Source organism: Trichosurus vulpecula, chromosome 4 (assembly GCF_011100635.1).
Source record: "Trichosurus vulpecula isolate mTriVul1 chromosome 4, mTriVul1.pri, whole genome shotgun sequence".
In the NCBI taxonomy this organism is placed as follows: domain Eukaryota; kingdom Metazoa; phylum Chordata; class Mammalia; order Diprotodontia; family Phalangeridae; genus Trichosurus; species Trichosurus vulpecula.
The window spans coordinates 422,096,269-422,121,574 of NC_050576.1; the positions used below are offsets into that span (position 1 = coordinate 422,096,269).

General features: G+C 35.4%; 1 protein-coding gene across 1 annotated transcript in view; it reads right to left on the bottom strand.

The window, feature by feature from the left end:
* ROBO2 (roundabout guidance receptor 2) overlaps nt 1-25,306 on the bottom strand; it is a 252,777-nt gene that overhangs the window by 55,941 nt on the left and 171,530 nt on the right. The window contains exons 14-18 of the mRNA XM_036753392.1: nt 23,884-24,008; nt 20,294-20,465; nt 13,594-13,776; nt 4,859-4,901; nt 3,263-3,390 (exon numbers count right to left, since the gene is read on the bottom strand). Of these exons, the coding sequence (XP_036609287.1) occupies nt 3,263-3,390; nt 4,859-4,901; nt 13,594-13,776; nt 20,294-20,465; nt 23,884-24,008 (651 nt within the window). The remainder of the gene's footprint in view (nt 1-3,262; nt 3,391-4,858; nt 4,902-13,593; nt 13,777-20,293; nt 20,466-23,883; nt 24,009-25,306) is intronic.

Sequence of the window (25,306 nt, forward strand, 5' to 3'; positions counted from 1 at the left end):
TAATCCCCGCTTTTTGCAGGGGGAGGTGAAGGAGAAGAACTTCCTATCTTACCCAGCCTGGAAATATAGCAGCTACAAACGGGCCCAATCCCAACAACTATCAGCAAGGAAGTTTTAATCGGCTCCATTTTTCTGACCTAGGTCAGGTTGCCATTAACGTTAGGTGGGCTGGTGACCCCTTGTTTCTGGGGCCTAGACATATTAGCTCCAGACTTAGTGAAAATATGAGATTAGCATTAGCCCTACTATAGTTCACAACTTCCAAACTCAAGCATTCCACCAGACTCTGCCTTCTCAGTACCAAGAACTACAGGTCTGTGCCACCAGATATCCCAGCCATGCCAGCTCCCTTATTCTACAATGATATCTCCTGAGCTGATGGGACCAAGAAAACATTAAAAAAATTATTTCGGAAGTCTGACACTCTGATTTTAAACTAAACCAGGGCTCTATACTTAGATTAAGATGGCATTAGCATTAAATAAAAATATAATATTCTTGGCAATATGGTGAGAGGCAGCAAGATGTAATGGTTAGAAAGCCGGCCTCAGACTCATGAAAAATGGGTTTAAATGCCACCTCTGACAAATACAGGCTGTGTGACCCCAAGCAACTTACTTAACCTTTGAGGCATCTAGGTAACTAAATCTGTAAGCTGCTGAGTTCCTTATCACAAAGAAAGTATAGGTCCAGTCATTATCCCTATTATTTTTAAAGTAAAATAATTTTAATTCATATCAATATTATATGTAAAAAATAGAATAAGGTTAAAATAATATGAAATCCAAATGAAGCAAAGATGTAAAATGTGCATTAATATATCATTTTTATAAGCAGTGTAAAATTGCTTTCTTAGCATGGGAACTCTATAGTGTATTTTTGTCGTACTATATTTTAACCATATATAAATGAGGATATATGACAGGGAAGAAATATAGCCTAACATGACGCAGAAATTAAATTTTAGTATCTTGAAATACAATTTGTATTACATCTATAGTATCAACCAACAAGCATTTATTAAGAACCTACTATATTCTAGGTCCTATGCTAGGTGCTGGGGATTCAAATGATAAGCATTAAATAGTATAGCTCCGCTTCCCAAGGGAACTCCTTTCCATTTTGGGGAAAAATGTGCACATATCTAAGCCTATACATACACACACATGCACACATACCACATGCATATGTGAGAAATATGAGAATCTGAGTGGAGGCACACTATCAGGTGGGAAGATCAGGATCAGTTAGAAATGTCCAAGTGCACTATGTGATCATCTCCATAAAACAAACTTTTGGGCTGATTTACACTTCTCTGGTCCAAATTGTTGTTTTCCTCTCATTCTATTTATTGCACTGGCATTCCAGTTCAATGAACAAACAAAATTCATTATGTACATGCCTTCAAGACAACATAATTTATGCAGTCATGCACATAAGTCCTATCACTGCTCCCCCCAGTGAACAATCTGTGGGGATTGATCGTCCTTAGCTGCTGGGCTGACAATGAGTACTCGTTATATAACTGGGGACCCCCTTCCTCTGCCTAATGAGCTTGACTCTTCCAGTTCAAATAAAGCACTAAACAAGTAATATGTATTTCTTACTCAAACTGTTAGCGAATTTGTTGAAGCCAAAAGACAGGAGAGGAATTAGTCAAGCTCTTTTCTTCAAACTCTGGGCAATTTTTGTTCTCAAGTGCTGGTAAGGGGTTAAATAAAAGATCACAATTTTCTCATCGACAAATTGAAAGAATTCTCTTCCAATTCCTCCTATCATATTAGTTCACAGATTCGTATTTATGAGGAGGAGGAAGTAGAAGTAGGACTATGAAGTTAGAGAATTCTGAGCTGCTCTTTTGGTAGATAGGGAATTAAATGGGGTCAAGAGACGGTTGAGAAAGCTAGGACTCATGATTTTTATGACTTATTTGTGCTCGTGGTGGTCAGTGCCCAGTGCAACGCCTTGAACATCGTTTTTACTTAATAAATACTTACTGAATTGAACTGACCCCTTAACATATCAGTAATGGCCAATCAGGCCACAAGTTTTTATAAAGGGTACAGAGTATATGCAGGAAAATCATTTTTGTTGTCTTAATTATCCCTAATGAAATAACTCGCAATGCAAAAAGACTAGATAAAAGTGGAAAAATTGTTTCTTAAGATAGCTTCTCAGTGCTTTAATGTTCAGGCATCTATCATTGTCATGAAGAAGTGAACTTCAAGTACTATGTAAATGTGAGTTTTACTGTTTATGAGGGTGGTAACGAAATTCTAGTTTAATGCAAAGATAGTTAATGTAAAAAAAGGAAATATTTCAGTTAAGGTTTCTGTGTACAGCTTTCTTCCTTTATTTCTTCCTTCCTTCTTTCCTTCCTTCCTTCCTTCCTTCCTTCATCAGTTTAGAACTGTGAAAGCGTAAAGGAAGTTGGAATATGATGTTGGCAGAACTTAAGGATAGTGTCACTAAGTTACTTCTCTTAAGGACAGACTAGTGTCCAGGATCAGATAAAGTTAGAACTACGTAAAAGAGAGGAGGAACAGCCTTGTAGTCAAGTTGAGAAGGCTAAGAGTTCAGTCACTTAGTCAACTAGCATTTATTAAGTGCCTACCATATATTAAACACAATGCTAAATGCAAAGGAAAGGTAAAAGATACTTCCTGTCCTTAGGGAGATTACAGTCTAACGAGCTACAGCCCCACTTCTTCTTCTGGGTAAAGAGAAAGAGTTCCCTGCCAATCCTCTATGGGCAATAAATGCACATTTTGAAAGTCATTAATAATATTAAGAAGAAGAAGAAGTGTTTACAAAGCACCTACTATGTGCACTGTGCTCAGTGCTTTAAAAATATTATCTCACTTGACTGTCAGAACTCAACCTGGCAGGTAGGTGATAGCATCATCCCCATTTTGCAGTTGCGGAAACTGAAGCAAATAGGTTTCAAGTGATTTGTCTAAGGTCACATAGCTAGTAAGTGTCTGAGGTAGGATTTAAACTCAAGTCTTGACTCTAGGCCCAGAACTCTTTGCACTGAAATGCCTAGCTGCCTCATAACCTCCTACATGATTTCTATCTTTAGAATTTTGATGGTGAAAGTAGTAATGGTGTTAATTAAGTTGATACACATTCTATACACAGTATTGTGAGAACGTCATCAATAGCTAAGGAATATTTTTTGATGATGGGAAAAATATGACTGGAAAAATATTTAGAAAGCCACAATTTAAAAGAAAATTTAACTTTGAAAACCATAACTCACCTGCACGACCAAAATTTCCAATGTCATTCGGCCCACTACTGCTATTGTTCACAGGCAAACTGGTAGCTGGCCAAGAGTCTGCAAGCCAAGGATAACTGGGGTCACTGGCGTCTAGTAACCCTGGTCGGCTGGAATGTGATGGAGGGAAAAAAAACAACTCAAGTTCAATAAGACAACTTCAGATGTGAATAAGAACTGAAAAGATGTTTTATCACCTTTTTCCTGTACTAAGAAATGTGAAAAATAGCATTTTGTTTTCTTTCAAATTGAAGTTGTGTAATCTTAAAGAGTGCATTAGGAGTATATATCAATCAACATATTTTTCAGAGGTGAAATCATCATGTGATCCTGCTAGCATTCAAACAAACTGCACTTTCTGCCTTGAAACCATAGGAGAATCCTAAACTAGGATTGAATAATAAATTCCCTCCTCAAGGGAACAATCACTCAAACTGAATGCTCACTAGCAGCTATTTTGAGGACTTTGGACTAGTATTTTCTCACTTCACATCACAAATATGTGTCTGTCTTCTACAGGCTGTTACCACTTTTAGAAGCTTCCCCAGCTCTTGTAGAGACAAACAGGTTGCAGCAGAATTAATATAAATTATTTATAGTTATAAAAATAGCAGCAAACTTTCAAGTTTTTAAAATTGTAAATTATCAAACACCAAAATACCCAATTACAAAATACCAAATGAAGATGCTGATATTTTTAAATGGACAAATATAATGACTTCAAAATACCTCTCCCAAAATTTGAGTATAATCTATGAGGGAGCTTAATCTCGTGACATAGTTAACAATGGAAACCCTGCCTTCAATATAAGAATAGGACCCTGGTTGCTTTCCGCTTTACTAGCACACTTCCAAAGAAATAGCAACATCCATAATTGTCGCACTTTTTTTCCCTGATAGACCCCTTCTGGCACAATCCTTAAGAGAAACATGTGTTTCTATGGAAACTGCAATAAGACGATCCAACAGCTTTTCTGCTGCATCCACTGGCTCTCATTAGGCCTAATCTCTTTTTGCTAAAATATTGATTAAATGGGAGATTGGAAGTTATTACCAGAGCCTAATTACAATCTCCATATTGAAAAAGAAAAAATAGATAAGGATATATGTGTTTATCAGGTTTTATCAATTTCAATTGAGTAACCAAAGTTGTGGAATCCAGGCCTATCAATCTATAACCTATTCATCATCCATGAATCATTTATTTTGTGATCGATTATGTGTAATTGCTCACTCACAGCAATTTAGTGAGAGCCAATAAGGAGTCTTAAACAAAAGCAACTTCATTTGCTAATGTCTAATTAATGCAATAAACATCCTGCTAACAAATGAACATATTTCTTGTGATATTTACTACTAATTTCGTCTTGGGCATCTGGGAGATATGAAACATCTGGACTTGATTCCTCTAAAGTGCACAGCAGATACACCATTAAACCTTGTGGTAACTCATTTAATTCCTTCTAGAATTCTCAGGCTTATAAGTGATCATTTATTACAATAATAGCCTTTTCTATAGAGTTTCTCTGTTTCTGATTCAAAATAAAATAGAATTAAAACAAAAGATTTTTAACATACCTTCCATTGCTCATTAGTCCTGCATCGCCTCTTTGAAAAGTGACTATTAAAAAAGGAAATCATTAATAAAAATTACTCTCAGTAACAAGTGCCTTTTGACCCCTAGCTCTAAAGTTTCTTCAGAAAGTAAGCTTTAACAAAACGTAATCAACATAATTAGACACAGAGTAACAAATAAAGAGTATGACTAAGGTCCTCACTTGCTACAATTAGTAAGTCATTTCAATGTGATATATAATATTATTTTAAAATATATTTAGTAGCATAATAATATATTGAATAATATAATAATATGTCCCTTCAGGGCAATGATACATCCTAGGAAATGAGCTGAAATTAATTTAAATGTCAAAATTCAATACTCTTATATTCTTACATTCCTATGCTGATAAAACTGGAATAAAAGTAGAATATCACAGTATCATGATAAGTAATAATGATGCAAAAATAAGAATGCATCACATCGGTGCAACAGGAATCGTAACAGACCATTTCAAACTGGTAATAAAAAAGTTAATGGCTATATTTTTCATCACCAAAGCGAAGGTTCAGAGAGTCTAGGACTGAGATTTCATTAGTTTAAGGAATTCTCAGTGTGATAACTCCCCATGCTGATGCAGATTAGGAACCAGAGAGTTGACTGGGAACACTTAAACCTAAAGTATGTATCTAGTCTATGTCAGAGTTAGGATTTGAACTCAGGTCTTTCTGACTCCTAGGCTAGTTCTCTATCTACTTGACCACCCTCAATCTTGGCCAACCACAAATATTCAAAATCATGACGAAGTATACTCTTTTCAGTCTTGGTCTGAAGTTTTTTGTTGATAACAAATGTCCATTTTAACACCTTCGGAAGAGATGAGGTAGGCTCTGAAATGTGATTTGTTTCAACAATAAATCACCATGAATTGTAGACCGTACTAATATTTCAACAACATCTAGCTGTCATGGAATATAAGTCCCTTCTTTCTAATTATGATTGTTTAAAATAATAAAGCAATCCAGAAGAGCATTCCATGAAATTTACAGATTGTGGAGACCATTCAGGTTAGCGGATAAGTTAGTAGGATACAGAACCATCAGTCTATAAGCGATTTTCATATACGACTACAAAAGTAAACACATCGGTGTTTAAAGCAGATATCATACAGAGAGAAAATGGTCATTCTGGAGGTAGGGGAAATGCCATTTTACATATGTGAAACTAGGTATCCATCCTTTCTTTAACTGTACCAGAACAAAATAACTAACTATAAGCTAAAATTAATTAATGTGCAAGAGTGTTAGAGACAAATGAAACTTTTGTAAATGGAATAATTTTGATCTAATGGAAATTTTGGGGCACTTAAAGGATCCACATCTTTTGTAACCAAATCATCACTTTTTTCTTATTTAGAGGGAAATACTTTTGCCTACTTCAAGTTGCTAGCATCACAATTTATTTATTTAAAAGTTACATGTTTTAACATTTAAGTTCTTTTTATTAATATCATCAATGCCTGGCCCATAGTAGTCATTTGATGAATTCTTACTGATTAATTGGTTTATTTTCAAAAATAGCTATCATCTCTCTTGACAACAAGGTTAGGCAATACAAGAAAAAAAGGCCTGTCAAGACCACATAAGGCAATGGTATTAATGTATCAAGTAGATCTATTAGAAACACATTTTTAATACTTTAAATCATGCTACCTTATCAATTTTTCAGGTAGCTTCAGGAACTCACTGTAAAACAATACTAATTAAAATCAGTTCTAACGGGACTGCTGATGACCTGCTCCCTGGGAAGATGCAACCCCTCATTTGCTATTTGACTTCTAATTGAATTTGCTTCTGAATCAAGAGTCAACAGTATGGCTGAATCACATTTCATTGTATCTTTAAAAAATAATTAATCTGCAAAGTTAATGAAGAAAAAATTGAGCAGTAAAGATATTAAACCCAGACTAGAAAAAATACAACATGTGAATGCTGTATAGTTGATTTTCTATCTGATATTATGTTGCTTTTTTTGCAGGAGGGGAGGCAGGGCAATTGGGGTTAAGTGACTTGCCCAAGGTCACATAGCTAGTAAGTGTGTCAAGTGTCTGAGGCTGAATTTGAACTCAGGTCCTCCTGACTCACGGCACCACCTAGTTGCCCCGTTATGTTGCTTTTTAATGAAATATCAAGTAATTGTTTCACTCTGATAAACGTGAATAAGCTAATACATGGGTATCATTGTGAATGTGTAAACAGATAGATGTTGACTGACTATGTCTGAAAACAGTGTTAGGAAGTGCATGAGTAGAAGCTAAGTAACTCCCACTAATTTGGATGCTCTTTTTTTAACCAAACATTCGGTCACCATCATATCAGTAAGTGGTACAAGTGATACTGCAATAAAGACAAAAACAGGGACTAGAACCACAAAGGGCTGTTAGTGATTTATGTTTACATTTTAAAAAACTAACCAATGGTAAGTTCTGTACAAAATTCATCTTTTCTATTTGTGGGGACGAAGAATAAAAAAACTTTAGCGAAGAGAAAATCTCATTCGTAAACACGTAGCTTAACTGGTTCTTGGACATCAGACAGAAAATCTGCTGTCATCTCTTTCTTCAAACCCTTTCCAAATGGGAAGGATCTGAGAGAGTGTGTGTTTTTCTGCCATAGCCTTCAAGACTATGTTTACCTATGTTTGCCTCTGTGAACAATGGCCATCAGAGCCCAGCTAAATGAATCATCATTAAGTTGGCAAGAGGGTGATGAATTTTCTTGACTATAACAATTTATGAAGACACACTGTTAAGGTATATAGAGGAAAGAGATCTGCATATGTTGAGGGAGTATATGAGCTGATGAAATATTTTTTTTTAGAACACAGACTTCTACATTCAGTTGTACAATAAAAACATTTTAATCTAATTTTCTCTTCTTGTTTTCTATTCTGACTAAAAGGGTTAGAGCTAAGAATATGCTGTAGACTGAGCCTCACCGATAGACTTTAAAGAAACGCATGTTGATTTAACATTAACGGCTTTAGTTCTGTACATAACCATACAAAGTGGAAGAAAACAATATAGTAAAACTTTGGACAGTCTTGCCTAAAATAAACTGATTTGTACATCTGAGAACCATTCTCCATAAGTACTTCTTATTTCAGTTACCTGCTTGAGAGTTATGTTGTTAAAAGAAAAGAAAATAAGGAGCGAGAAGGGAATGATTCTGATTATCTTGTAGCAACCATGAATTTGATACAGGAAAGCTCAGAATAATCGATAAGTATTTTAAGGCATTCTTAAATGTTTGTATCTTAGCATGATATCTTCCTACATGAAGGAGTACTAAAAATGTTAGTATTTTCTCCCTGTTAAAATTAGTTTGTGTTACTTTATGTATACTTTTTATTTTTTAGTGGTGTACAACTTATAAATCCCCAATGGAACGCAAGTTCTTTGAGGGCAGGAATTGTTTTATTTCTATATTTGTCTCTTCAATACCTAACCCAGTATCATGCATCTGATAGGCATTTAATAAACATCTGTTTAATTGGTGTGAAAAAGGTGATTTTTAGAGGTAAATACTTTAATAACTTTAGAGAAAAAAAGTTTATAAAATACCAGATGATGTGGACTATATAGAACCCAATAGTTATTAAAATCTAAGATGTTTTAAATGCACTAAATTTGAGGAAATTACTGCATTTTTTCTGGGGCATTTAAGTCAAAGAGCTTCTGCAAGTTTATATCATACATGAAGTACCCACACTATTATCTGACAGGGTTAATCCTAATCACATGCCCACTAGAACTGGGAAAACACAAATATATTGTAAGGTGACATTTTGAGGCCAGGAAGCTCTCTGTGTGCCTATCTCTAGTAAACCACATTTTCCTACCACAAATGAAAACTTTAATGTTGCCAGCCAGTCCTCATTCCTTTTTCTGATAAGCTGTTTTTCAAATATGAATGTAGATTAATCCTCTTTTAATAAGCATTAACTCAGACTAGATAATCAGTGTATAAAAATTCCATCAAATCTTTTGGCTGCTTTTGGATGATTCTGCCGAATAATTTATACTTCAGCAGTTTTAAGACCTGTGCATGAAATGCTTAGAATTTTATAATTTCCTCTCTAATTTTAATTTGTTTATATTGACTCAGTTTCACAAAATCCATAATCCCTAAGGGTAATACACACTAAGTAAACTTTCACTTGCTCACAGGTTGAAATACAATTACTTTCAACATTCAGTTGATGGCCTATGCCTATGCTTTCATAAAGTGGTGACAGTTTAGTAAATATCAGAATCTACATGAAAGGTACATGCATTCAAGTATCTCCTCCCCTTCGTACATTTACGCTGCATTTATCTATTCAATGGGTTTTATTTATTTATTATATATAATGAAATTTTCTCCTTTCCTTCAAAAGTTGCCTCATTTTTTTTTACAGTCTCTTCCCACATCTCCATGTCTCTAATAGTTGCAAAGGTTATTAATTTCTGCAGGAAACTATTATGTAGTACCTGAATTTTCAATAAAAAGAACAACAGCAAGACCCCATCCCCTAGAGGTCCTGGGAAAATGGAAAGAGCCCCCATATTCTATGGGAAGGCAGCGATACCTGTTTTGTTCGAGCTCCCCTTCTCTGTGCCACGTGCAAACCTGCCGTGTATATTTGTATCTGAGGAATTCGAGTAGAGGGTGAACATGAAAAAACAGGATGTTAGTGTGGAATGCAGCCTTCAGGTAATCTCTTATCTTTGGGTGGCTAAAAAGTATAACATTTTTGGGCCAAATTCTCCTCTCAAGTCATTAAAATGCATAATCATGCACAAGAAATCTGATAGTTGCCTGGGTACCAAAGTTTTAATCAGCTGTCATTCTGCCATGTGTGGTGCATGTATGTATGTGTGTATGTATATATATATATATATCTTTAAACTCTTTGATACCTAAAAGGGAAATCCCAAAACTGAATAACAGCTTTTCAGTTTTCACTCAAGTGCAATTTAAACAATGAAATTACCATTAAATGTAGCAAGGTTTTAATCATCTGTCATTCCACCATGTGTGTGCACTTAAATGTATCTTTTCATATACCTGTTGCCTAAAAGGAAAATCTCAAAACTGAATAATAGCTTTTTAGTTTTCATTCAAGTGCAATTAAAAACAATTTATTGTGTCCTTCTGCTGTGGCTGCTGTTGGGGCTACGCGCTGCAGCCATGGCCATCAGATACCCCATGGCCGTGGGCCTCAACAAGAGCCACAAAGTTACCAAAAACGTTTGGAAGCCGCAACACTGCCGCCGCCGTGGGCGCTTGACCAAACACACCAAGTTTGTGAGAGATACGATCCGGGAAGTGTGTGGATTTGCCCCTTATGAGAGGCGTGCCATGGAATTGTTAAAGGTCTCTAAGGATAAGAGAGCCCTTAAGTTCATCAAAAAAAAAGGGTGGGAACTCACATCCGGGCCAAGAGGAAGAGAGAGGAGCTCAGCAACGTCCTAGCTGCCATGAGGAAGGCTGCTGCCAAGAAGGACTAAACTGGACCCTGCCAATCTTTCCCACTTACCCAATAAAGATTTGATAAATAGAAAAAAAAAATTATTGTTAAATATAGCTAGGGTTGGGAGGTTAAGTAAGGAACTACCGAAGTCCAGTAATTTGAAGGGTATTTATCAGGAAGGTGCTGTGACCCCAAACATATTTCACTTCTGATCCTAAAAGTGGGAGACAAGCAAGAAATGGGTCTGGGTTCCTGAAGACCAAATGAACCCGTTTCATTTATTTCCTTACGTAAAACACCGCTTATCATCATTTACTACAAAAGGAACGAAAATTCTAACTCATCAGGTGAGTATATAGTGTGACATATTTTAACCTAATGCTAATAAAATTTTTAATCTATATCTTATAGAACAAACTGATGTACAAAATCAAGCTTTGAATTCAAATTTTAAAAACTTTATTTCTTCAATTAATTAAAGCGCTGATCCCATAGTGAAGTTGTTTTTCATCATTAAATTATATAATCAGTATAGTTTTAGGGTTGTACATAAACACACATTTATAAAGGATCAAAAACTTTAATTTTTTTCTCTGAGAAGAGTAACGTCAAAATCTCTCCATTGTACATACTATGTAGAAATAGAAAGGTCCACTTAGCTCCAATCTTTCTATATATTTGGAAGGGACATAAGGGATATACATATAACTGGTTTTGCTTTAATTTCCAAGGCACTTTTTTCCTTAAGAAAATATCTAAAAAATAGGACTAGCATTGACAGATCTGATTTTCTATAGGTATTTTTTGCATACCATAGAAGATAAATTTTGCTGTGTCCCCACGATGTATAAATCCATCAGAGTGAATGGAATTGTTGGCAAGAGTAGGACTATATCTAGGACATCACAAAAAACTTTGTGTTCCTTTAAAAAATTACATTACCTAATTTGTAAAATGAAAGAAATACGAAAATATGTGCAAAGAGAAGATGAGTATTTGTGGAGATCATTTCTTTGTGGGAAATAGTTCCAGATCAGAAGTGGATATATATTCCTTACTTTCAAAAATTAGGTCTTGAGGAAGTGAACATGTCTTAAGGAAAATTTTAATCCTTCTAAGCAATATGCAATACATTTTAGAGAAGGATAAGGATAGAGATAATAAACTATTAATGAAGCAAGATTTTTGGGGGGATGGGGAGGGAGGACTTCTGCCTATTAGGGTTCTAGTTCTGAGATATTGGAAGAAGTGTCTGAAACATAGTGATCAAGGAAGTTCCTCTTGATGTGGAATTCCTATTTCTAGAATACTTAATCTTTTATTCAGGCATACTATCTTTGTGAGAGAAAAAGATTCACAAATATATCCAAGTTAACTCTACAGTTTATCACAAGAGAGGAATTTGACCCTTTGTAAAACAAAACAAAAAAATCCCCCCCCCAAATCAAAGCAAAATAAAATAAAAAACTCCACCCTATTTGAGTGGAGCATAGGTCTAATAACTGTCAAACTATTTTGATTAAAAGGATTTGAGTTAATGAATGAATCAACAGATGAATAATATGCCAGTTAAAGATGATGTGAGTCTAAATAATGGCACATTTAAACTCTCCCTTAAGTAATTGGTGCTTGTCTCATTATTATTATCAATGAAGATGAGTAGAAATAAATTTTCCTAAATTTAGTGTTTCTTATTATTAAGTAACTTATAGGAATATAAAATCACACGGATGGAATGGAATATGACTGAAAAAACACATGGACTGATGGACAGTACCTGCAGGGGTGAAGGTGAAGGACTGGACTGCAAAACAAGAAGGCAAACATTATGAGTTACAGATTCTGTCACCAATCACTAGCTGCTGGGCACCTTTTTCTTTAAGAATCCCCCATTTATGATGAGTTACTCTAACCAACTTAGATGACGGAGCTTTATGAGCTAGCAAGGCAGCAGCCAATGAGAAACAACACTGGCAGAAGGACGACTAGTTACATTTTATGGTGTTTGGCTAGAAGTTTAAAGGGATGTGCTATGACACTTATTTTAAATGTCAGGACAAATTCAAACATAATAACTATGATCCTTCTTTTGTTAAATATTTTCTTTTTACAAATGGATATTTGCAATGTTATGTTCTAAATATTTTGTTAAGGATAGTTAATTGTTGTCAACTGTGTAATAAAGAATACTTTCAACAAAGGACCTATTTCAGGAATGTTATTGAATGTTGGGGCCTACTCACAAAAAACGTGCTGTGCCAATTTACTCACAGATAATAAAATGTTCTACTAACATCGTAAAATGTTTAGCCTATACGATCAAAAGTGAGAACAGTGGGGTGTGGTCGAAATCTTGTCATGAAAGTTAGCATTTGTGAGTTCTAATGATAGCTCTATCAATTTCTGGGTGACTTTGGATACATGTTATGGACCAAGTTGTGTTTAGTTTTAAAATTCTATAACTTGTATGAATTTGCTCTAAATCAAAAGCTGTTATTAAATGTGATCAAATGTCATGTCAACATATATACATTTAATTAAAAATTTTTCTTCCATATATTTTTTAATGATTGTGATGTTCTCAGGGTCCTACAGAAAATAAATCAGTGGGTATTTTAGTAAAATTGTTAATGACCGTCTGATAACAGCACATTATCTTGAATCTTTCTATACATTTTTACTCTAGGAATTATTTTTCAGCAGCCATTTAAATGTCTTCAGAATCCCAACCTCCCTCCTTTCTTATTTAAAGGGGAAAGTATTTTTGCACCTAGATATTCTGGGGGCGATTTGGATTAAGTTCCTATTCTCGAATAGGAAATGTTCCAGTTTTATATAACATTTTGAAAACTTTTTTAAAGAGAGAAACATGTGTTTCAGGCATTTTCTTTCAAATGTGGCCCTCAGAGCAAGAGCTCAGGAACATGTAAAGGGGTTGTTACCCTGGTTGCGGTTATTGCCCTGAATAAACGAATAAAGAAATAGCGATGTGTTCCGTGGCGATGTTTATGATCTGTTTCCAATCTGAGCAAAGGCATAGCCTCATGATAATGACTTGGTGTGTATTGAGCGATGCAGTACAGCATTCTCTGAAGGTACATTTCCAACAGCATCCTTTCAGAACAGACAAACCAAGACTATTCATTAATTCTATTCCTAAATAATTCTCTTTCCCATACCTTTGTGTCTGGGGATTCTGTGCCAGTGTACCATCAATGTGTAATGAGAAATAGCTCCTTACCAGCATAATTGCTGAGCCCCTTTCTCTTCTTTCTGCGCCAATACAGCCAGATGCTGAAACCCATCAGAATTACCCAGCATGCACCTCCGATGCCAGCTATAAATGCTGGCTGCTTCACCACATCTGTTATTTGTTCAGTTATGCTGTTGTTACTTTCAGTGATGACGACTTCATTACGTCCCCCTTCACGGGAAAAAGGAGAATTATAGACAAACATCAAGGCACTGAACATGTGCGCTTATATACAAACATATCCAAGACCATGTAGACAATCTCCCAAGATTAATTGTTGCTTCTTGCTATGTTTATTTTTTGCTTAAGGCCATAGCAATTTGATGATTGGTACATTTTATATAATTGACCATAAGATACAATTAAACACATATCAGAATATGTATTACAGCCTAAAAAAAATCAGTAACCTTCAGTAAGGGCACATTATGTATAAAAGCTATGAAAGTAAGGAAGAAATGCTGAAGGATAAAATTTATCCCAGGACAATAATAGCATAGATATTTCCTCTGCTTGTTTGGCTTGGCACTTTGTCTACATTCCCATATTTAAAATCTATGGTTACCCTTGACACCATGTTGCTTCCTTTTTAATCTGTAGCTGATGCTAAAAAATGTGAAATCAGACATATTTCGTTGGAAATCAGCTATGGGACAAGCAGTGAAAAGGCAGGGAGTAAATGACAGTGTCCTGTGAGAGGAAGATAAAGAAGGCTAGTGTCACTAGGTCATAAAGTTGAGGAGAATGAAGTGTAAAAACACAGGAAAGGTAGGAAATGTTTAGGTTGTTAAAGGCTTTAAATGCCAAACAAAAGATTTGGTATTTGATCCTGGAGGTAATAAGAAGCCACTAGAGATTGAGTAGAGATTGAGTAGAGATTGAGTAGGGGGTGTGCGTGTGTGTGCATATGCATGTGTGTGACATAGACTAGCACTTTAGGAAAATTTGGCAGTTGAGTGAAGTATAGATTGGAAGAAGCCAAATATAGTCAAAGTCTATATTTAAGACATATAAAGAGATTCTACTTCTCACAACACATTTAAGGCAAGAATAGATTAAGATTCTACAACTGAGTCTTCATTAGTCACCAAGGTAAATTCCAGACTTATCTTCCATGCCCCTGCACTGGGTACCCTCATTTTGTATTCCCCTTCCCACGTCCTTTTATGTGTTGTAATGTAAGCTCTTTGAGACTGAGGACAGTCTTTCTTTTTGTTTGTTTGTACTCCCAGTGCTTAGTACAATGATTACCGAATGAGTGACTGGCAAAGGTTTTAAATGAACAGGATCATTTCTGAATTATTCAGACATCTTCAAGGACTTGAGTTATTTCATGTCCAAAGGTATTAACAGTACCTGGTATTATACAATGCCCTAAGGTTTGTGAAGCACTTTACAAATATCTCTTTTGTCTTCCCTATGACCCTGAGAGGCAGGTGTCATAAGCATCTCTGAAATAAGTACACTCTTTTGCTAGAAGGCCTTCACTTACAAATGCAAGAAAACAAAATCGGGCTCCCTTAGAATAGTCAGCCAGTCAACAGTCAGCCTGTTTTTTCTACCTAGCTGTAATTACCAAATGTATGTCTATCATTAACCAATTATTCATGTGCTATGAGAATCATACACACTTAATGCTTTCATTAGATAAATATTACACTAGTAAGGAGAATGCAAACTTGACCCCCAAAAGGAACATAATTGTTTGTGAGGAAATTAGCAGCAAAAAGCACATTTCACATGTATTTAATCTGAGATATGTATGTATACATATGTGTAACTCAAAGTGTATTCATGTTTCATATATTTCAGGTGTTTCTGTAACAACGCTGTCAGTTCAACTAATTAGAGCACAGACAAGGGATGTGTGTGACCCGTAACGCTCCATTGTTCCAGAAGACAAAAATATAATGAAATAGATTGTCTTCCTCCCATTGGAGCCTAATGAAGAACAAAACTAATTTGTTGGACCCCAAATTAATTAGGTACATCAGATTTGATTGTACCTATTACTGTGAAAGTTTGCAGCCAACTATATAACATAAGCATGAAAGAACCAAATGATTGGGGAAAAATAACTGTATTATTAACCAACATAATTGCAAATAAACTTTTTAAAAATATTCCACTTGAATTCGGTTGTCTGGAATCTCTTTATCTTTATTGTATTCATGTACGCAAGTATTCAAGATCATATTTATGTCTCTATGAAACAAAGAACAATTTAAAATAACTTCATTTTCTTATGTAAAAATCACTGTAAGAAAGGATGACTGGGACCTAAAAGCTTTTCTTGTAATAGCAGGTAACTAGTTATATGCTGAAGTACATAATATTTAGATCAACGGATTCATTAGTGGCAATGATCAATAAGGAATCTAATTAAAGGAAAAGGGAACATATGATATGTGAAGTGAAAATTTAAAAGGAAATGGGGATTAGATCTTACTAAGTTCCTCTTCATCTATTAAATGATAAGTAGGTATATATATAGGGCTGCTGGAGAAGTTTATTATAGTAGAAATTTTTGGATTATTAAGGAGACAATTTCCTTCTTCAGTAAAACACTGAATGGTAAAAAAAAGAAAGAAATTTCCAATGAATGAGAAGTTTTTGTTATCAAAATGTGATTACGTTTTTTTCTTCATTTCAAATGTCACAATACTATATTCTCCACTAATATCTTTTCTAAGATGTACCACCATTTTAGTTCATAATAAGAATAAAATTTATGAGACATTTCCAGTTTCTCAGGGAAAAAAATTAATAAATTCAAAGTCACATTTCCAGTACAATGCTAACTTTCTTTAAAAGAAATACCAATTCAAATGAATTTTAGTATTCATAAGTATGAGTAGAACCTTGTTAAAATATGTCATCTAATAGTAAGCACTGATAAGGATGGTGGTAGAGGAAATGTTTTGGCATAATTATGAAGTGAAGAATTTAAAATGAAAACAAGGGTAAGTTACCTCTCATGTAGCAGGAACAGTACACAAACTTAAATATACTCCTTAAGGCTAAACTAATTGTCCAGCAATATAACAATTCTGCACACTCAAATTCACTGGAATCAGACATATTTCAGATACATGACATTCTGAATTGTTCTGAGAAATGTCTCAGAATCAAACTGTTGTGAAAATTGGAAGAAGTAATCCTCTTATGGAACAGGAGCCGAGAGGTCAAGCTGATACGGCGCGGCATGGGACAATTCTCTCTTAAGAAACTGAGCAGTGTGAAGTAGAAACTTATATAAAAAATGACCAGACAAAAATAGGAAGTTATGCTATAACTCTATCCAAAGGGGAGGCATCAGCTTCACAGTTCTTATTTTACTTAGAGGTGAGAGCTTTGGGGAAATTCATTATTTTAAACTCTTTTCTAATTACTTAGAAGGCTTATGGGAAAAGAAGTATCCATAAGAAGCTTAATGTATATCCAACATCACTAACAAAGACTGACTTTTTTTTGGAGGAGGGAAGGCAGGGCAATTGTAGTTAAGTGACTTGCCCAAGCTCACACAGCTATTAAGTGTGTCAAGTGTCTGAGGCTGGATTTGAATTCAGGTCCTCCTGACTCCAGGGCCGGTGCTCTACTCACTGCACCACCTAGCTGCCCTAAAGACTGACTTTTTATTCGTTTGAATTGGCTGTCTCAAATTCATTAAATAATTGCTTTATTGTGACTGCTATGATCTGGATTTAATTTTATTGTATAAATATACAATGTATTTATTGTATAAATATAAATTTCTATTTGCTTACAGGCCTCAAATGCCCTGAAATGCCTTAGAATCAAGTAGAGAGGGCAGACACTGAAAGGCCTCCATATGCTTGATAAGTGCACCTATCACTAGAGGATGACAGGAAAGAAAAAAATGATGTCAAAGGTATTAGATAATCATTTCACAAGCAGATATTTTCTGTATGATGTCATGAGTCAAGATTAAAAGCATCTATGATATATATGTATATATAGATATATTTAAATTATATTAATCTTATCTAAATATATTTAACTTATCTTGGGTAAATTACTTGAGATATGCCTATATTCCTTTTCTCTATTCAATTGATGTTTTAAAAAAATCTCAAAATGGCAAAATTATAGAATTTTCCCTTGGATCTATAAATTAATTTCATCAGAAAATAACTAATTAAGAACAGGTGGACATTTCAAAGAAAAGTTTTATCATCAACTTTTCTTTTGTTTAAACTCAGGAAATTAATGTTTGGCAGAAAGGATCCCACTTCCTGAGAATGCGTGAGCATTCCCCTGTTTAACATATCTTTGGATTTTGGACTGAGGCGGTAGTAACAGAATCACAGAGTAATATTGTAATTATCTTAGCAAGGCCAAAGGGGAGATTTAATTTGTAGTTCTACAAATCTGTCAACATGTCCACATTCCAAGAGAGAGGTGCAGAATGAACACAGGTTTCTAGGATGGGCATTCAAGGCAGCGGGGCAGTACAATGGGTAGCATGCTGGAGCCGAAGTCAGGAAGATCTGAATGCAGATGAGACTCTGCAGGATCTTACTAGCTGTGTGACCTTGAGCACGTCCCCTGACCTCTACCTGCCTAAACTTCTTCCTCTGTAAAATGGGGATAGCAGTAGCGTGAGGACCAAAATAGATAGTATTTAAGTGCCTCGTAAATCTTAAAGCACTTTATAAGTACTAGATAGTATGATAATTGTTAATAACAACAATATTAAATTGACCAGTTATTCCCTATGGGAATTATTACTGCTGTCATTGATGTTAATAATTTCATTAAGATGAATAATTAACTCTCATTATTGTAATTATTTAAACATATCACATATTCAATATTATTTTGACTTTATTTCATCTTATTATTACTGCTGTTGTTGATAACGACAGTGCTGACAAAGTTCCCAATGTTTCATTATTGTGTGGGAGCCATGCCAATAGAATGTAGGATGGGCTAAGTCCAATCCTGTTGAAAAGACTTCCAAACTGTGTCTTCTTTTTGAAGACCAACCTAGTGAAGCCTAGAGAGTTTCTCCACCAGTAGGCACAGCAAACCATGAAACAAAGAAACATACAAAACCAGCATTACACCTGTGTGGCCTCCTCTGGTTTCTTGGTGATTGCAGCAGTATGGTAGAGATGGGACACATCGTGCCAAAAACATTAATATAACTGTCACAGTCTAAATGTGAGATATTTTCTAATTACCAATATCTAATATTATTAGAAGAAAGTGGCTCACTACTTAGGCGATATCCTACACTCATTCCTATCTCCCATCTGTTGTCAAGGCCTGGTGATGTTACCTCTGCAGCATCTCTCAAATATGGCCCCTTCTATCCCCGGACAAAGTCTTCTGGCCTCATCATTTCATGCCTGGACCATTGCAATAGCCTGATGGTGGGTCTGCCGCCTCAAGTCTCTCCCCACTCCAAACCATTTAGCCAACAAAGTGATTAACCTAAAACACAGGTCTGACTATGTCACCCCTCTCCTCAGTAAACTCCAGTGGCTCCCTATTGCTCCACAACTATGTAAAAAGTCCTCTCTTTGGCTTCAAAGCCCTTTGTAACCTAGCTGCTTCCTCCCTTGCCAGTCATACTTTACTCCTTGCCATGTAGTCTTTAATCCGGTGACACCGGCTTCCCTGCTGTTCCATAAAGGGGCACCTCATTTCTTGTGTCAGGGCACTCTCTCCCATGCCTTGAATACCCTCTCTCTTCATCTTCACCTAGTGGTTTTCCTGGCTTCCTTTAAGAGCCACTAAAATCCCCTCTTCTTCAGAAAGTCTTTCCTGACCTCTTTCAACTCTAGTGCCTTGCTTTCAACTACTTCCTGTTTATCCCATACACAGTTTGTTTGGACATGCTTGTTTGCCTGTTTGTCTACCCCATTAGATTGTGAGCTTCTTTTGCCTATTTCTGTATACCCAGTCTAGCGCAGTGCCTGGAACAGAGTAGGTCCTTAATAAGTGTCTACCGACATTGCTCTACAACATTCAATCCACTTGGCTACATAATTTGTGTATCTGATATGTTTTAGAAGGTAAAACTCACCGAATTCATTTTGAAAGGAAATTCCAGCAGATAATTGCCTGCACTTTGGATTTTGGGGGGAGGTTATTCTGATCATACCCTAAATAATTAAGTCTCACACAGAAGGCCACTGGAGAGGGAAGAGGACTGCCCAACTCACCAGTTCTATTTCCATATGAAGACAAGGGGTGGGGTAGGACGCTTTCATCCAAGTTAAGCTATGGTGTGGCTAAGGAAACCTGTTTTTGTTAATTATTGAATGACCTCAATTCCTTCCAAAACTGAATCTGAACTAAGATCCAGGAAGCTGGATGCTGACTCTATACTATTTCAATACTAGCTAGTGGGGACCTATTATCTGGCTTCAAACACATGAAGGACCATCACATGGAAAAAGTATTAGACATATTTAGTGGAAGTTACAAGGCAGCATACTTTGGATCATTATATAAAAGGAAGAACTGTAATTATTTGCATTAATGGTTTGGAATAGCCTATCCTTTGAGGTGGTAAGCTCACAGGAAGTGTTTAAGTTGTATCATCTGTTAAGAGATTATGGGGAAAAAATGTTAGCTTTATAGGTTCTGGTGTAGGATGGCCTGCAGGGCCTCATCTGTGATTCTGAAATAGAGATGACACAAAGCATACGCTCACCAATTATGATGGGCTGTGGATCACTTTTCACACCAATTCCTGCACTGGTGCTTGCTGCAACCTCTACCTGATACTGAATGCCTGGGAATAATCCACCAATCACCACCGATCGAATTGATGCATCCACCGTTTTGTTGATATGAAACCGAGTTTCATTTCCCAAGCACCAGATCTAGAGTGGGTAAGAAGAAAAAGAAGAAACTGTAACGCAAAGATCTGCCTTGTAATAGAAGGCTATAAGAATAGATATTAATTTTTAAAGTAGTAGCACATATTAATTTCTTGAAAAGATTTTTTAAATATAACTTTATTTTCTATAGGAAAATCAAATGTATGCATTAAATAGAAAATAAATTTTATTATAATATATTTGTATACATATGTGTATGCATAAATACGTATGCGTGCATGAATATATGTGTAAATATCATAGTATAGTATGGTCCTAGTGGGTAATATAGCAGTGGGCAGTTAGGTAGCACAGAGGATAGAGAGCCAGGCTCATCTTCCTGAGTTCAAATCTGGTGTCAGATATTTACTAGCTATGTGATCCTGAGCAAGTCACTTAAACCTGTTTGCCTCAGGTTCCTCAGCTATAAAATGAGCTGGAGAAGGAAATGGCAAACCACTTTAGTAACTTTGCCAAAGAAACCCCAAATGGGGTCACAAAGAGTCAGATATGACTAAAAAAAAGACTAAACCACAACTACAGGTATCCTGCCACCCACCCACCCCAATAGAAAATGGAACATTACAGTGGGAAATGTGTATGGGTTAAAGACATTTCTGGATTTTTTCTTAATTTAAGCAGAATTTATGGTATTGCCCACTATAAATGATAAGATACTTCATCTAAAACTCAACATATATAGATAAACATCTCTGTACTGTATATCATGTAAGCAAATGTTTGCCTAAATCATATAAATATCAAAATTAGAATTGGCCAACAGATATGTACATTTTACATAGATACATATTACACATATGCATGTATACATGTGCATATATCTTTGTGTGGATATATTCATATGTAATTACTGGTATCATGGAAGAGAAAATAACTGTTGCAGATTAACAATGTCATATTAACATGAAGCTGTTACATTTCAAAGAACATGATTTGAACTGCGGAATTGCTGAATCTGTATTAGACAAGTTCTACTATATTTGTGTTTACGTAGATACACACATATAACCTTATGAAGTCAGCAATACGGATGGGTTACTGAAAAATTCCTTGTAAAGCCGATATTAAGATGATTCACCCTTTCTGGCTTACTTAAAGGATTATATCAGAAATGTATTTTGGGGAAGAATTGTGTTTCCAGAAAAATATAAATACAACCTATTACCAAAATATACTAGGTCCTTGAAAGGAAGCAAGAAGACTCACAATCATGGTGGGTGTTGAAGAAAGTAATAGATTGATAAGGCTCTATTGATAGTTATCATTTATCGATAGATAATTTAGAACACATATCTTTATAGGAATACAATCAACAGAAGATTAAACCAATTATTAATAGGACTCTAGCAAAAGGTTAAGTTGCCTTGAGTTATCTTAAAGGATTAAGTCTCCTCTGAAAACGCTAAGCCCTAACAGCTAAGATAAGCCAACATAAGCATCCCTATTAGCCTAAATAATACCATAGATTAAGTGAACAGATAGATTGATAAGAATTGTGTCTTTATCACATAGTAATAGATAATTCAGATTAAGACCTATGGCCTTCTTTATCATTTAATAACAAATAACTTAGAGTAAGATCTATATCTTTGTAGAAATAAAATAATCCCAAAATGCTAATGCTTTTTTTTTTAAAGAGGAGACTAAATTCTCTACTAGCCAGAAAAAGGGAACTGATCAAAGTTAAGCAAGTTTCCCTTTTCAGTAAATGTAAGTTAAATAATCTAATGTCAGTTTCTCCCTGATGGCTGGGAGGATGGGGGTTGACCACTAGTTTAACAACCCTCTGAAGCAAGTTCCTTTTTCCGGACCCAGTTCCCTTATTCTCTGGGACTTCCTGGGAGCAAGGGCTTCTGGCCTGGGATTAAGAAATTCTAACTAGTCAAGTGACTTGCCTTGTCTAATGGAATTATGTTTAAAAGTTTTTGTAACTTTTGATTCCTCTTTTTTTAATTTTAAAAATCATCTCTAGGTCTCTGACATCTGGTGAGTCAGCTGATGTGGTTTAATATGCAAATTTACAAGCCTTGCAAATCAAATCATACTATACTCGGGCATTTTTGCCTCAGTTTCTTTTATTTCAGATAATTAATTTTACAGTGTGGGATGGAATCTGACATAAACCAGAGATCAGAACTTGGTATTTCAATCCCAACCACTATTTTCCCCTTGAGATGGTGTCACCTATAAGTTACACATCACCATGACAAACAGCGAAATGTAAAGTTTTATTCTTTAGTCATCTGGATTTTCTTGGCAAAGATATTGGAGTGTTTTTTTCCTTTCCTTCTCCAGTTCATCATACAGATGAGGAAACTGAAGTAAATAAGGTTAAGTGATTTGCCCAGGGTCACGTAGCTCGTAAGTGTCTGAGACCACATTATATTTGAACTCAGGCGGATGAGTCTTCCTGACTCTAGGCCTGGTACTCTATCCACTGTGCCACCTAGCTGCCCCAATGTAAAGTACTAGAGTAATAATCTTGGGTTTTCAAATACCAATGTTTATATTTCTTTCTCCTGAATGTGTCTTCATTATATGGAGACAGTGATGTTCTTAATGAAATTGGGCATTATTATAATCATCACTTTATCAATATAAATCAGGAGTTCCCTTGTTATGAGAATTTTATTTGCAATGGTGCTTCTTCATGTGTACTAAAAATAATAATATAATCTTTTGAATCAAATTCCAGTTTTCACCTTAAATTATAAATCCCTGAGCAGAAAATGCCTTTAATTCTGCTAAATGTTCTATGTTTAGCATAATAATGTTGGCACTCCATAAATATTTATTAATAGTCAAAATTATAGGTTTTCAATTTTCATAAGTATTACTGAGACCTCAAACACTCATTTCGTTGTACTCTAATCACGATACATTTAGGACTTTATTCTTCCCAATTAGACATATTCACTATACTAAATACAAAAGGCAGCAAAATATGGGGCATAAACTTTCTACACAAAATCAAAGTAATTCATTGGGAAAAGTCAGTTGTTTTTTTTTTTCTTCCAAGAAATGCCAAATTAAGTGTTTAATAATTTTTTCACTAACAACTGAAATGGCTAATTGAATCTTGATTATGTACCTCTAATGAGTAAGAAGACCTATGTTCTAATTCCAGTTTTGTCATATATTAGTTGGGCAACTTTAGGTCACAATTTCTCTGTTCTATTTGTCAGGAATATCTTCCTTTACTACTGTATCCCACAAGGATATTCTGAGAACGAATCAAATAAAAACTTTAAGTGATATTTTGTAGGAAAAATATATAATTACCAAATTGTACAATTTCTGTATCTAAATAGAATTTTCTGGAATAAAATGCATCTAGTAACTTTTTTTCTTTTCTATGGTCAGAATACAGCATACCTTATATTCCATTCCAATACCATACCTTATATTCCTGGATAATTCCATTTTGATGATCTGGAGGAGGAGGGTCCCAGGAAACACTGATACTCGTGCTATTGTGGTTTCCAACTGTCAGTACTGTGACAGATTGTGGAGGAGCACTTGGAGCTGCAGAGGAAGAAGGAAAAAAAAAAAACTACCATCATGAATCTAGCTGCCAAACGTTACTTTGGCTTAAATAGTGTTAGCATAAGAAGATCATACTCAAAGTTCTAGTAATCCCAAATATGTATGTATTACCCAGCGATGGCAATTTTGGAAAAAGTAATGATAGCCTTAAATGCAAAAGTGGTAGACATGGAAATTTTGAATAAAGGGAACTTTGCTATACCTTTCCCAGCACAGAGACATTAGGAAAAGATGTTTTCTCCTAGTACTGGTTTTAGAAATTAGTGTTGGAAAAAGGAATTAAAGTTTGTTAATCAATTTTTCCCAGTTACATAGATAGAGAGATTGCCACCTTTGACCTAAAAAGCCTGGTGATCTAATGGAGAAAAAATTCTGGTTGGAACAAATACATAAGAAAAGAAGACTTGAATTATATAAAAACAGTTTCTTCATAGCTGCCATATGGTTAGTCATTCTACAAGATAGAGAAATCTTGAAAATTAAATGGCATGCTGAAAACTTTAGGGTTAAGGCCAGGGGTGGGTAACCTGCAGCCTGCACATGTGGCCCTCTAGGTCCTTAAGTGTGGCACTTTGACTAGTCAAAGGTTTAGGCCATGCAGCTAAATAAAAAAAAAAACCAAATCAAAACTTAGTAGCAGTATATGTTTAGGTGTGTTGGGGCCAGGGTATGTTGTGGGAGAATAGGGTAACCCCTTAGTTGGCAAATGCTCTTCACTGCAAATATACAAGTGGCACAAAATGCAATATAAACCACTTTGTCATTTAAAAACCGCAACAATGCTAAACAAAACAGAAATCTTCCTAGTGCTTTAAGAACTTGTCTTCAATAAAAAAGATATCTGCTACACTTGATGAATTTATAAACGTTCATGTCTAGCAAGGCAACAAGGTCCAAATATTCGAAAAATATGATATGATAGTATATTACATGACGATATGGCCATACATTCACTGGCATATGGGCTAACAGGGTCATAAAACACTGCTTTCTGTTTTTCCTCTATGTGAGAACCTCTCTCAGAAATTTGGCACCATGCTATAAATTCAACCACTTATCTGGCAGTCCTATAGTTATTAAATACACCGCCCTGAAAAACAACATTTTTAAAAGGTGTTTCTCATTTCCCTTGACATTTGTTTGTAGAGAACACCATGCCTCCCTCATGACAGGTCAATTATTACAACGCTCAAGCTTCTTTTTAGGGGTGAGAACCCAAGTCACTGCTCATTTTTTCCAGATATAACCCCACTGGATTCTATTTGTTACCTTCAAAA